The sequence below is a fragment of the Eutrigla gurnardus genome (assembly GCF_963514095.1).
Source record: "Eutrigla gurnardus genome assembly, chromosome: 1".
Taxonomy (NCBI): Eukaryota; Metazoa; Chordata; class Actinopteri; order Perciformes; family Triglidae; genus Eutrigla; species Eutrigla gurnardus.
The window spans coordinates 33,435,972-33,448,491 of record NC_139915.1 but is presented as its reverse complement, the minus strand read 5'-3'; the positions used below and the strand labels follow the sequence as shown (position 1 = coordinate 33,448,491).

General features: G+C 43.4%; 2 protein-coding genes across 2 annotated transcripts; one reads left to right on the top strand and one right to left on the bottom strand.

Annotated features, from left to right (window-relative positions):
* The first annotated feature begins 564 nt into the window (after positions 1–564).
* mfap1 (microfibril associated protein 1) lies at positions 565–4,486 on the top strand. Its single transcript, XM_084010972.1, has 8 exons — positions 565–762; positions 1,859–2,075; positions 2,143–2,284; positions 2,371–2,558; positions 2,654–2,923; positions 3,010–3,169; positions 3,255–3,344; positions 3,990–4,486. Exons 1-8 carry the CDS (start codon positions 681–683, stop codon positions 4,167–4,169), a joined length of 1,329 nt encoding a protein of 442 aa, XP_083867098.1. The 5' UTR covers positions 565–680; the 3' UTR covers positions 4,170–4,486.
* Positions 4,487–4,536: 50 nt separating this feature from the next.
* On the bottom strand, positions 4,537–6,976 carry hypk (huntingtin interacting protein K). The gene is made up of 4 exons (XM_084011145.1): positions 6,777–6,976; positions 5,586–5,641; positions 5,404–5,455; positions 4,537–4,743 (listed from the first exon to the last, which is right to left on the bottom strand). The coding sequence occupies exons 1-4, from the start codon at positions 6,936–6,938 to the stop codon at positions 4,648–4,650; spliced, it is 366 nt and encodes a 121-aa protein (XP_083867271.1). The 5' UTR covers positions 6,939–6,976; the 3' UTR covers positions 4,537–4,647.
* Between the last annotated feature and the right edge of the window lie 5,544 nt (positions 6,977–12,520).

The window sequence follows — 12,520 nt, the reverse complement described above, 5'->3', positions numbered from 1 at the left end:
TAATTATGCAGATCAAGCTTTTGAAATGTAGAGGTTCGGACTCTGGTATCATTTATATAATTATCACTATTTTCAGAATTAAAATAAAGATTAATCAGCAGATTAATCCATACTCAAAATAATCATTAGTTTCACCTAAACCATCTACAACAGTAAAATCCTGCTTTTACTACACGAGTAATAATAATGTAATTATATACTTTATAATAGTAATGACATGGATTTTTTTCTTTTATAAGATTTGTTATACTTAAATACTTTCACATGTAAAGGAGTATAATTACAGTGTGGTATAAGTACTAAGGATCTGAATACTCCACCACTATGTATTTGTTTATCGGCCACTAGAGGGCGCTAATGCGCCGCTGAATAGCAGAATTTAGCTGCAATCTACTGTTTTATCATCTCTTTGACTTTATGTCTATTTATTTTTTATTGTGACTAGTAAACGGTAGTGATGTAGTAAAAAGTGATTCTATGTTAATGTGTTTCTCAGTGGGCGGAAGTGTACGTCGGAACAAATCCACTTCCGGTCCGCTTGCTCTTCAACGAGTTTAGCTGAACTTCCGTTTGACAGAAGCAGCGACGAGCTCGTTTAGTTCCGAGTAATAATACAAATATATATATTCGGATAGGTATTTGTAAACAGTTCTTCGGTTGGTACCGTCGACCAGGCCGTCATGTCGAGTCGCGAAGCCCTCAACATGAAGCTCCCTCCGATCCAGTCCACGGCCGGAGCCGTGCCGGTCCGGAACGAGAAAGGTAACGGCGGCTAGCCAGCTAGCTTAGCTTAGCTTAGCTTAGCTTGGCGATCTCACAAACGACCAATAGTCTGCGTGAAAATGACTGAATAAAAGTAACTGACGTTTCTAACGGTGTTTTATTAAAAACAACAAGAAGCTCGACAGTCAGAGACGCGTTGTGATGTTCGGGTGTCCACGTAGAGCAGTAAAATCACCTGTAAACACAGCAAAGCATCAATAAACTACACACATATCACATGCAGTATGAACGTTACGACCCCACTCATAGATACAGGGCATACATACACGTATTTATTTGCTTATATTCGGCATTTTTGAAACATTTGGACCTAAAAATGTTCCTGATTTTTGAGTATGGACAGAAAAAGTTAGATTTTAAGGGCTGCAACAATGTTATTTTAATTAATAATGATTTATTATTATTATTACCCCAACACACTTTAAAAAGTGACTTCATTCAGTTGTTTTTCAAGAACGACACGTTCAAAATCCAAAGATCAAATGATGATTTGTTATTATTCGACACAGAGATGCTCCACAGAATGCAGCCGCAAGCTGTTTTCTCCACAAGAGAAAACACGACAAATACAACCGTAGTGTATTTCTGTGACTGTGCATCAGGAGGATTGTAAACAGCAGCTAAGATGACCATAATAACATTAAAACTGAACACCAAGCATCATTGATGCTCCCACCGGAGCCACTCGGGTTCAGGTGCAACATTTACGACGATAGAAAAACAGAGAGAAATCCTCTGTTTTGAGAGCCTGGACCCGGCAGATTTATTTGACATTTCTGTAGATAAACAATTCATTGATTGTCAAAATCGTTGCAGATTATGACGCAGATTTAATGTCTTGTGTTTCAGCTCTATTGGGTTTTAGTTTTGATTTTAGGCTTCAAAAACCTTACAAGTGCATCTCAAAAAGAAAATATTTAAATAACAAATCATCACCTTTCTGTCTGGAAAACCTCACAAAGTTATTTAGTTACTCCTAATAAATTAAGACGGATTCAATCAAACACGTAGACGCTCAGCGTCGTCGGTGGGAAAGCCGAGCTTCACAGCTCATCCCCGTCTCTGCGTCTCTCAGGTGAGCTCTCCATGGAGAAGGTGAAGGTGAAGAGGTACGTGTCGGGGAAACGTCCCGACTACGCGCCGATGGAGTCGTCCGACGAGGAAGACGAGGACTTTCAGTTCGTGAAGAAGGGGAAGGAGCAGGAGGCGGAGGTGGAGCCGGAGGAAGAGGACGTCTCCGACCCCCGTCTCAAACGTCTGCTCAACCGAGTGTCTGAAGACGTGGAGGAGAGGTACGCATCGTACGAGTCGACTGATCATGTGACCGGCGAGATGTTGACTGAGTGTGTTTGTCCTCAGACTGGCGAGACACCGACAGATTGCCGAGCCTGAAGTTGTGGCCGAGAGCAGCGAGGACTCTGATGAAGGCACGTGGCACCCGGAGCACCCGGAGGAGAGCAGTGAGGAAGAGGAGGAGGAAGAGGAAGAAGTGGATGATGAGGTACGTTCTCCCTGTCACTTCAGAATCAGTGTTTTCTACTTTTTCTCTTCCCAAGTTATATTAAAGGACTTTCCCATTCTGTGAAGGAAATCGAGCGGAGGCGAGCGATGATGCGCCAGCGAGCCACAGAGAGGAAGAGCGAGGACATGGAGGTCATGGAGGTGGAGGAGGAGGGGAAGTCGGGGGCGGAGTCAGAGTCCGAGTCCGAATACGAGGAGTACACAGACAGCGAGGACGAAGCAGAGCCGCGTCTCAAACCCGTCTTCATCCGCAAGTATGAATCCCTCTCCTCCTCTCTATGTTTCCATGACAACACCACTGAACGTTTCATTACGAGGTCTAATGTGCTCGCCGTGCGTCCGGCCGCAGGAAGGACCGAGTCACGGTGGCCGAGCGTGAAGCGGAGGAGCTGAGGCAACGGGAGCTGGAGGCCGAGGCCAAGAAGCAGGTGGAGGAGCGGCGGCGCTACACCCTCAAGATTGTGGAGGAGGAGGCGAAGAAGGAGTTCGAGGAGAACCGGCGCACGCTCGCCGCTCTGGACGCTCTGGACACGGACGGCGAGAATGAGGAGGAGGAATACGAAGGCTGGAAAGTCAGAGAGCTGAAACGCATCAAGAGGGACAGAGAGGCCCGAGAAGTGTGAGTAGAGCCAGACGGGACGTCGAAGAAGGACTTTCCCTTCTGATGAAGTGAACGTGAATAACCGAGTTGTGTTTGGTCCCCAGCATGGAGAAGGAGAAGGCCGAGATCGAGAGATTCCACAACCTCACGGAGGAGGAGCGCCGCGCCGAGCTCCGCAACAGCGGCAAACAAGTCACCAACAAGGCCAGCAAAGGCAAATACAAGTTCCTCCAGAAGTACTACCACAGAGGAGCCTTCTTCATGGTGAGTCCACACGGAGATGATGCGAACGTCGGCTCAGCTCACGAGTCGTTCCTTCATGACGTTTGATTTGACGTTTCTGTTGCAGGATGAGGAGGAGGACGTGTACAAGAGAGACTTCAGCGCTCCGACTCTGGAGGATCACTTCAACAAAACCATCTTACCCAAAGTCATGCAGGTGAGTCGCTGTCTCACTTTCACCTGTTGATGCTGTTCAGCTAAACGTTTAACGTCACACCCGTCGTCTGGTTTCCTGGGAGATGAGAACTCTGAGGACGATGACGTGAACCCGGCTTTCAAAAGCAAGGCTGTTGCCTCTCTATTCTGTATAAAAGATGGAGGCAGAACAAAGTTTCTGTGAATAGTGACAGACGGCAGTGAAGCCATCATATTCACCAATAACACAAAAAAACAACAAGATTCACATTCAGTAGAGAAAAGAGTGAATTTGTTACCAGCTGGATAATTATATTTAAAATAAGGTGAAATATTCAGTTCTGATTTAAAGTCGAGCTGGAATGAAAAAAGCCTTTTTAAACCTTTTAGGTGACATCGTCGTTCACCCATTTAAAAATATATTAAAACACTGATTTCTTTGCATTTCATCAAATTTTAAAATGTTCTTCCTGGAAAACTAAATACGACGCGTGCTTAGATTTGGGACATAAATCATGAATCGCATTAATATAAACCAGGATGATCATGACATTAAGGGTCGGATCTGCACAGTATGGAAAGATAGAGAGATGATCTCTTCACTCAGATACTCTTGAATCGTTTTCGATCCAACTTCAACCCTCGTCGTTCGCTTTCCCCCCACAAGGTCAAGAACTTCGGCCGGTCCGGACGCACCAAGTACACCCACCTGGTGGACCAGGACACCACGTCCTTCGACTCGGCCTGGGCCCAGGAGAGCGCTCAGAACAGCAAGTTCTTCAAGCAGAAGGCGGCGGGCGTGAGGGACGTGTTCGACCGGCCCACGGTGAAGAAGAGGAAGACCTAAAGACGGATCAGAGACTGTTCCGAGACCAGATCCTGCTGGGTCTCCCTCTGCTGGACGCTAATAGACTGAGTCTGCCAGGAAAGTGCACCATCATTGAATAAAGGCCTTTTTAAAATGCAGAGTCTCTCTTCAGCGCGGGACCTCGGCTGTAAAAATGGAATATAGCTGCGTTTTTAAGAGAAGAAGAGAAGCTTTTGAAGCAGCGGGTTGTAATTTTGTACAAATCAGCCAACGTTGAGAATTCTTGTACTGATTTCCTGCATTACTTTATTGTGGTGTTATTTTGTTTGTGTTGAATAAAACTTGTATTTTCATCATTTTTTTGTTTAAAACAACAATTAAAACTGCTTGAAAAACAGGCACAAAATGAGGCAGGTCAACTTTTATTTAAAAAAAAAAAAAAGGAAAACAACAATCAGTTTGACCGTGGAGCCTCGTGGAGCTCCGGTGATAAACAGTCCAGTGTGTGAGTGTGTGTTCAGTTGGTCAGCGCCACCAGAGCCTCCACCACGTTCCCCATGTGTTCCCTCAGACTCCGCTCGGCCACCGACCGCGAAATCTCCATCTCCGACATCTACACGACGACAACATCGGCTCGTTAGTGAGACACAAACTATGATTATTATATTATAGGCTCAGAACACATTTGGGAAAAAATCCTATGCATTTAAAAAAGGAGAGAAAAGATGAAGACTGTCAACAAAAACAACCGACGGTCATTTAAAAATAAATATCGGTCAATTATTGTTGGACACAACACTTATATACTATATTACTGTTAGTGACCCAACGACGTATAACCATTTAATAGTTTGTAAATTATTAAACATTATATAGAAGACGAAATACTGAGAATACTGTTAATAGTTAATAACTGGGTTGTAAACATCCTATAAACTATTAATGACTCATTAAATACTTTGTAAAGCAACTAGATTTCTGGTACATTTATCCATATAATGTTTACATTTACACAATTTCTTCAAGGTTTAAGAATCATGTGGTTCTCATTAATACGTGTTACTCTATAAAATATGCAACCAAACTTAATAGTTAACTTTAATCAGAGCTTGTAGGTTATCGTCTCATCAGCAATGATACGATGTATAATTAAATGTATTATATCTTATTCATTTTAGAGTATTCCTACTAATATTACATTTATCCTTTCATTGTTAACAGTAAATAATAAATGATGAAGTGTTTCTCCCCCAAAACCAAAAAGGAAACGTACAATTAGTTCCACGTCCTCTTTCTTGATTGTGACTTTGGCCAACTCTTTTTCTCTGAAAGCAAAACAAAACAGCAGATTTACATTAAATCTGGAGAAATCTCTCAACCTGCTTATCATTATATTATTTTAGGGGATTCACGTAGCGTTCAAAGTACAGAACGGAGGGTAAGTTTCCTTCTGACCTCTCTTGTTTGGCTTTCTGTTCTCGTGACCTCCTGTCTCCGATCACCGACATGGCCTGCAGGAGGAACAAACACACCCATGTTAGGGATCATTTCTTCCAGTGTCAAATATGAAATCAATCACAGCGACAGAGAATCTTCAAGTATTTAAATGTAAAACCTCTGTTTCTTCAATGTAACTAGTGATTCATTTGTGAAGCATAACTAAGACGTTTAAGCTCTGGAAATATAAAACCAAATACAAAACGTCTCATCAAATGTGTTGAATGAAATGCAAGAGATCTCAGGTTTCACTGGTGTCTCTAATGATGAACTTTCCAGGGTTTTCTGGATGATTTGCAAAGACTTTTATCTCAGATATCACATCACAGCGTCTCAATCAAGGCTGCATCTTAAACAAGAATGACCTTTATTAGTTATTGGTCGTTAATGTTACTGATTTAGGGAAGATATTGATACGTTCTTCTCATCTGGTTCGTCAGAATGAGAAAAAAATGTAATTCCTCGTCTCAAGCTCAACACTTGGAATAAAAGTTATTATTTCTAAATAAAACAGACTTTCATTCTTGGCTGATTTGGATGTAGAAATCACAGATAATTTGTTATTTTATAGAAATATCTCAGGATTTATGCTCCCATTTGACACCAGTATAAAAGTTACCTATATTTCATTTTTAATACATTTTAATGTTTATATTAAGTTGTATTTATTTATATATTACTTATATTTGTCATAGGTATTATTTTGTACATTACTGTCTGTAAACACCCTGGTTTAATTATATTAAAACATTTTACTATTTTTCGTGTCATTTCAAGCCGTTTTGAGTGTTAATAACTGGTTTATTTATACATTTCTATCTGCATCATATTCTGTCTTTATTGGTGAATCTGACTTTTAATCTTTCACTGAAGCAAAAGGTGGAAAGTAGCTTTAACTAGTTAGCAGGCTAGGCTAACGCTAGCCACTCATTTCATCGTTCACTGCACAATTACCATGAATATAACTTAATGTTATCATCTTGTGATGAACTAAAACTCCAGCTGAACAACTAACGTCACGTGTAAGCCTGGACACGCGTCTGGTTACACTCCGCCTGCCCCGGTAAACGTGACCGGCGGTGGTGAGGTTGACTTAGCCGGCAGTGGCCGCATGTTTCCGGCTAACGCTGCTAGCCGCGGAGCGCTCACCGTCTCCAGGTCGGAGCTGGAGATCTCCTTCTCCTCCGCGTAGTCCGTGACTCTCTCCAGGTCCGCCGCCCCGCTGTCATGTTTCCGAGGCTTTTCCGCCGGTTTCCCGGTGCAGTTCTCCTCGGCTTCCAGGTCCAAATCGACGTCTCCCTCTGCCGCCATGTTGGCTACAAAACAAGTGAGGCCGGAACGAACGGCCGCAGAAACTTCGGAGGGGAAACCGGGTGGCACCGGAAGAGAAAGACCATTTAAAGAAGGAGACTTCCGTCGATCTGTGGCTGCTCAGTTAACTACGCTTCTGTCATGTTTTTGTACTTTATATGATTAATACACATCTATGGAAGCCCATTCATGCCAAAAGAGAAGAGACACGTATCTCAAAAATAATGAGCATTTCGAGACACTAAGTCATTATTTTGAGAAAGCCCCCCCCCCCCCCTCATTGATTGGTTTATACTTTTGTTTTATTTGCTCTCTTTTCCTACGTTTTACTGCAAATACACAAAACTTCCCTCAGGAATAAATACAATTATTTCTTATTCCACTTCATCTTTATCAGGGTTTATTCAGCCACTCAGCTATCTGTGGCTAACGGGTAAAATGGAAAAAGTGATCATTTCTGATTTGATCAAATATTAATCATCAGGTTTAAGACAATATATGAATCCGTCTGCTGTCTTGTTATCAACGACGAGAAGAAAACAATACCTGGATTGTGTAATTGTTTACTAAATCGCTCCTGTGCTCATCCTTGTTCTATTCCCGTCTTTTATAAGAGGTTTTAAAGGAGTCATCACCTGGTTTTATACGTATCCAGCCCCCCTTGGATCGCTTTGGATCAATTCGTAAAACTTATTAGAAAAAAAAAAAAAAAATTTAATCAAACATTGAGCTTGTTCTGACCCTTTTTCGTACCGCGATTTTATCACGCGAGATTACGCGCGAGGTTTTGACTGGTCCGGATGTGCATTGTATAATATGTAATGAGGCGCGCGTTGATTCGCCGCAGGAAGGACAGAGCCGGGGGGGCTTGCCTGCATGCAGACTCCAAAACATAATGGCGGCGCTTCGGCGATTTCAGGTAGCGGACGGGGCGGGGTTGGGTGGTGAAAGAGGGGTGGGCTTATGCAAGTAGCCGCCACGGTGACGTCACCGAAGGCGCAGAATCAAAATCTCGTGCTTTAGGAATGCACACCCTTGTGTGCTATTCCTGTTCGGAAAAAGAGCAGAAGCGAAAAAACGGCGCCACTTTCAAACTCTAGCCTTTCAGGCAAGTTTCAACTGAGGTCAAACACAGATATGCATGTTTTAACAAGAGAAATTGCGATTTCCAGGTGATGACTCCTTTAACAGATTTCCTCCAGACTTCTCCGTCCCCTTCAAGCTTTTTCAGTCCGCCTAATAATCTGATTAAAGGTAAAGAGAAAGCTGCTGGTGAGAAGTGACTGAAAACCACATTAGTGGTTCCTCCTTCTGGAGATGTGTGTGGTGGAAAGGAGCCGGGGGAATGGCACCGGGTTGGGAGATGCTGTCGCCACGGCACCGCCTCCATGCTACTGTACGACTGATGGCCGTCTGACTGTTTAGGCTCTCGGGCCTCGGAGGACGTGATGTCAGGACGCCGGCTTCGGACTCAGGTGAGACTCTGCAGGCGATTTAAGGTGATGCTGAGACGATGAACGTTTGAAAGACAAATCGCAGAGTTGGTGAAAAGAAGTTTAAAACATACGCATGTGTATGTGAATTGTTTTTTTTAAATCAACAATATTGTTATAATTGAAAAAAAAAAGTTTTTGTTATCTTCGCCAGGAGATTTATGGGATCGAGTCTGTGAGTGAGTGACTGTGCACCTCTGTGTCTGTCCACAGATTTTCTCACATTCTGCTGCAGCAAACTGCATAATATTTTGGGTGGACAGGTACAGCTGCATGATCAAGGATGTCTGATGGTCGCGGTGACTCCTATTGCCTCTTATTGTCTTGTTTATGCTGCCACAGACACAGTGAGGGGGTAGAGGGGGGTCACAGTTTGGTGGTTGGCTAAAAGCAAACCAAACAACAAAGGAAACTAGAAAATTCCCCCGCTGGAAATTTTGAAAGGGCCACGGGGGCTACTGCCGGAGTGTATATACATTACGATGAGATTCTTCGAGATTTCAAACGAGACGAAGTTGTTTTAGAGGCAAATACAACTATAAATACTTCGCACTCAACTGTTTGCCAGTACATGTCACTGAGCTCAGCTGTCACTCAAGTACTACCGAATACTACCGAGTACTACTGTGACTCAAGTACTGAGAACTACTAGGTACTATGTATTGTCAAACAGTTGAGTGCTTCGCCCCGAGCACTGGTCCCCTCAGCTATTTCATAGCTGTAGGGGGCCAGTGCTCGGTGCGATTGCCCCGTGGCCCTAATAATAAAAACTAGGAAAAAAACCCTATGAATAACAATAGTGCTCGGTGCGATTGCACCATGGCCCTAATTACCAGTACACACACTGCTGCTCACATTTATTGTTGTGGTCGTTGTCTTTGGCTAACCGCTAACAACTAACAGCTAACCGCTAACTTCTAACAAACCTACCAGTACACACACTGCTGCCCACATTTATTGTTGTGGTCGTTGTATTTGGCTAGCCGCTAACCGCTAACTTCTAACAAACCTACCAGTACACACACTGCTGTTCACATTTATTGTTGTGGTCGTTGTCTTTGGCTAACCGCTAACAACTAACAGCTAACCGCTAACCGCTTACTTCTAACGAACCTACCAGTATACACACTGCTGCTTACATTTATTGTTGTGGTCGTTGTCTTTGGCTAACCGCTAACTGCTAACTGCTAACTGCTAACGAACCTACCTGTACACACTGCTGTACCTCGCCACCACTCAGGTGCTGATACCCAGACATAAATTAGTTTAATTTTGCTTTTGGCCACAACTGTATGCCGTATCTTATATACTACTACTACTACTACTACTAATAATAATATTGTTTCAGCTGCATTCCTGTTTCTCTTCAGATTAATCGGTCCTCAGTTTACGAGCAGCTTGTTCTGTCGGGCCTCGGCTCTGAAAGGCCACATTGTGCTTCTCGTTGCGTACAGCTTCATCGTTCACACGTCCAGCCTTTTGTGTTCACATACATCTAAAATCAGGTTTTAAAAAACAAACACATAGCAGGCCACAGACCCCATTGTTCCTCTCAGAAAGTCCTACATGAATCATGAATGGATCATTTTTCTCGACCCCCTTTTTTTTCTGTAAACAAGCCTGGATTCCTGCCAGCTGTTATTGCGCAAGCCTATTGAAACCATAGATTGAGCGTTTTCACTCGAGCGGCTATTTGCATCCACTTATTTGCTTTTGTTTGTTTCCCCGTTGGCACGACCTCCTCTCCCACAATGCAGCAGTAATTATCCGAGAGTGAACGGGGCCCCCAGGAATGCCGGGGCGGCAACACGTGTTCATCACTGGGACGAGCTGCTTTACGCTCATGTTGGAGGAGTAATCCAGACTGGGATTAGGGAATCAAGTTGGGTTTTTTATACAGATAATAGTAATCAAGTACTTTTGACAGTTCATGAAATGATAATTATAGCAAAGTCAGACTGTCTGAGGCTGGAAGGGAGGAAGAAAGGCATGATGGGAAAACACACAGTGTTTGAATTGATTAATTCTAATAATTAATTATAGAGACTAACTGTCACCAGACCACACACACATTCTCACATGTAAACTACTCATAACGATGCTTTGTAATTAAAGTAAGTCCATCTATTTTCATCCCAGGGGACATAAATATATAAATATTCTTAAATAAATAACATGACATGATCTGTCTTCATGTGTAATATCCATCCTGGTGGACTATAAACATGTATTGTATTGTAATTGGCCCCTTGGCTAAGCCCCGCCCCCAATTTACCAATCATCACGAAGCATCGTCCAGGATCCCAGAACGTAACCGGGGGCGACAACTCCGAGATATTTCCAGAAATTCAAACGTCGCTTTAAAATCCTGACCAATCACAAATGAGTTTGCTGTTTAAAGTGCAACATGTGTAGAAGTATTTCTCCCTGAATCGGAACAAAGCAAACCGACGGCAGGTCTGAATGAACATGTTGACCTCCTCACTGCTCAGGAATCCTACAACCGGAGTTTTGCTCCTCGTTCACTGTTTGTAAGTCAAAGCCTCTTAGCGGAGTCCGTTTCCTCCGATTTAACCTCTCGCTGCTTCCTAGAAAGTCCACCTGGAACGACTCTGAAGAATTAACAGGACCGGCTGAAGTGTTGTCATCCTCCTGAAACAGAAACACATAACACATCGTCATCACGCGTCACTTCTTGTTCCTTTAAGATCATTTAGGTTAGCTAATTTTCCTCCTGACTGCAGAAGAACTCGTTCTTATTGAGCGATTTCGTTGCCTCTGATTGTAGATTTGTTGCATCACCTGCTGTTTACTGAAGGGAGACAATTAAAGTCGGACTATCACTGCTGCAGAGGCACCTTAATGCACGGGCTCACCTGGGCTTCAGCCAGGGGCCTTGACCAATCAGGGGGCTCGACCAATCAGGGGGCTCTTAATAATAATAATAAATAATAATGGTGGTAAACGTCCGTATTCGTGGACTCTGGAGGTACGACCACATCATTGAGCACATCGCTCTACAGTGGCATCTGGTGGTGGAGGTGGAGGTTGGGGGGGCTCAAAAACCCCCATAGCCCTGGGGCCTCAAGTGCTATTAAGGCGCCCCTGCTGGTGTGTGTGGGAGAAAGCGTCCCAGGTGAGATGCGCTCTGATTGGACGGAGTCTGGCGACTCACAGAAAGCTGCAGATAGAAAGTCCCGTCTGTGCCGTGAAGGTCATCCTGACTGAAGGGAGGGCAGTCGCGGCGGGATTATCCCGCTGCCCCGCCCACTCACCCAAATCTCATCTGACTCTCTCTCCCCCCGTGCACTCAGCCCTTTCAAAAAAAACTTTATTGTATCTTTTGTAATCACAGAAGGTTCTCAGTGATCAGGAGAACATAGATTATTATGTATAAAATATAAATCTGGGATTCTCCAACTGGTTCAGCAAACAGGTTAAAAAGATAAAGACAGAAGCTGCAGATCAGAGTGAGACCCTGAACCAGCAGGACTGAGGTCCAGGAAGACCACGTGGAGGACTTGGTCTACGTTACTTTAAAATGCAACTTTATTTGTTTTTAAATGACTATTCATGATGAAGACCCGATCCAGCAGTCCTTCGGAGGACGCATTCCAAGACCCAAACCATTACATTTGATTCAGATAACGTTAGTTACCTCTTCTTTGTTGCTAGGCGACGGGAGCAGCAAAGGTGACGCAAACAGGAAATCCCCGTAGACGAGACCGTCTCATTGGTTCGGCCTTCGCGGACTCCAAAGGACCGACGTAGACCGTCCTCCGGTTGCTCATAGTTTGGAACTTTGGGACATTTGTTTTAATGGAAATGACTTGTAAAAGGGGTATTATTCATATTATTGCTACTTTGACTCTAAATCTAATGGAACAAACCTTTTATAATAATAGAGGATTAAAAGTGCAGATAATTTCAAAGCTAAAATATCAGACTCAGTCTTTATTCTCCACCTGGTGTCTTTTCAGCCGTCCATTAAAATAAATAAATAAATAAATAAAAATAGAAGTCCATGTCTGTACTATTAAGCTGTGAGCACATCTACTAATGCATCCTGGCTTTTATTGGTCCCATCAC

What these genes read in the sequence shown, in the direction of transcription:
- hypk (XM_084011145.1), bottom strand. Translation starts at nt 6,938, where the DNA reads ATGGCGGCAGAGGGAGACGTCGATTTGGACCTGGAAGCCGAGGAGAAC. An exon ending in CCAGCTCCGACCTGGAGACG is followed by an intron (nt 5,642 to 6,776) that starts GTGAGCGCTCCG and finishes TTCCTCCTGCAG; the next exon opens with GCCATGTCGGTGATCGGAGA. An exon ending in CAGAAAGCCAAACAAGAGAG is followed by an intron (nt 5,456 to 5,585) that starts GTCAGAAGGAAA and finishes TTTTGCTTTCAG; the next exon opens with AGAAAAAGAGTTGGCCAAAG.
- mfap1 (XM_084010972.1), top strand. Translation starts at nt 681, where the DNA reads ATGTCGAGTCGCGAAGCCCTCAACATGAAGCTCCCTCCGATCCAGTCC. An exon ending in TCTGAAGACGTGGAGGAGAG is followed by an intron (nt 2,076 to 2,142) that starts GTACGCATCGTA and finishes GTTTGTCCTCAG; the next exon opens with ACTGGCGAGACACCGACAGA. An exon ending in GACAGAGAGGCCCGAGAAGT is followed by an intron (nt 2,924 to 3,009) that starts GTGAGTAGAGCC and finishes TTTGGTCCCCAG; the next exon opens with CATGGAGAAGGAGAAGGCCG.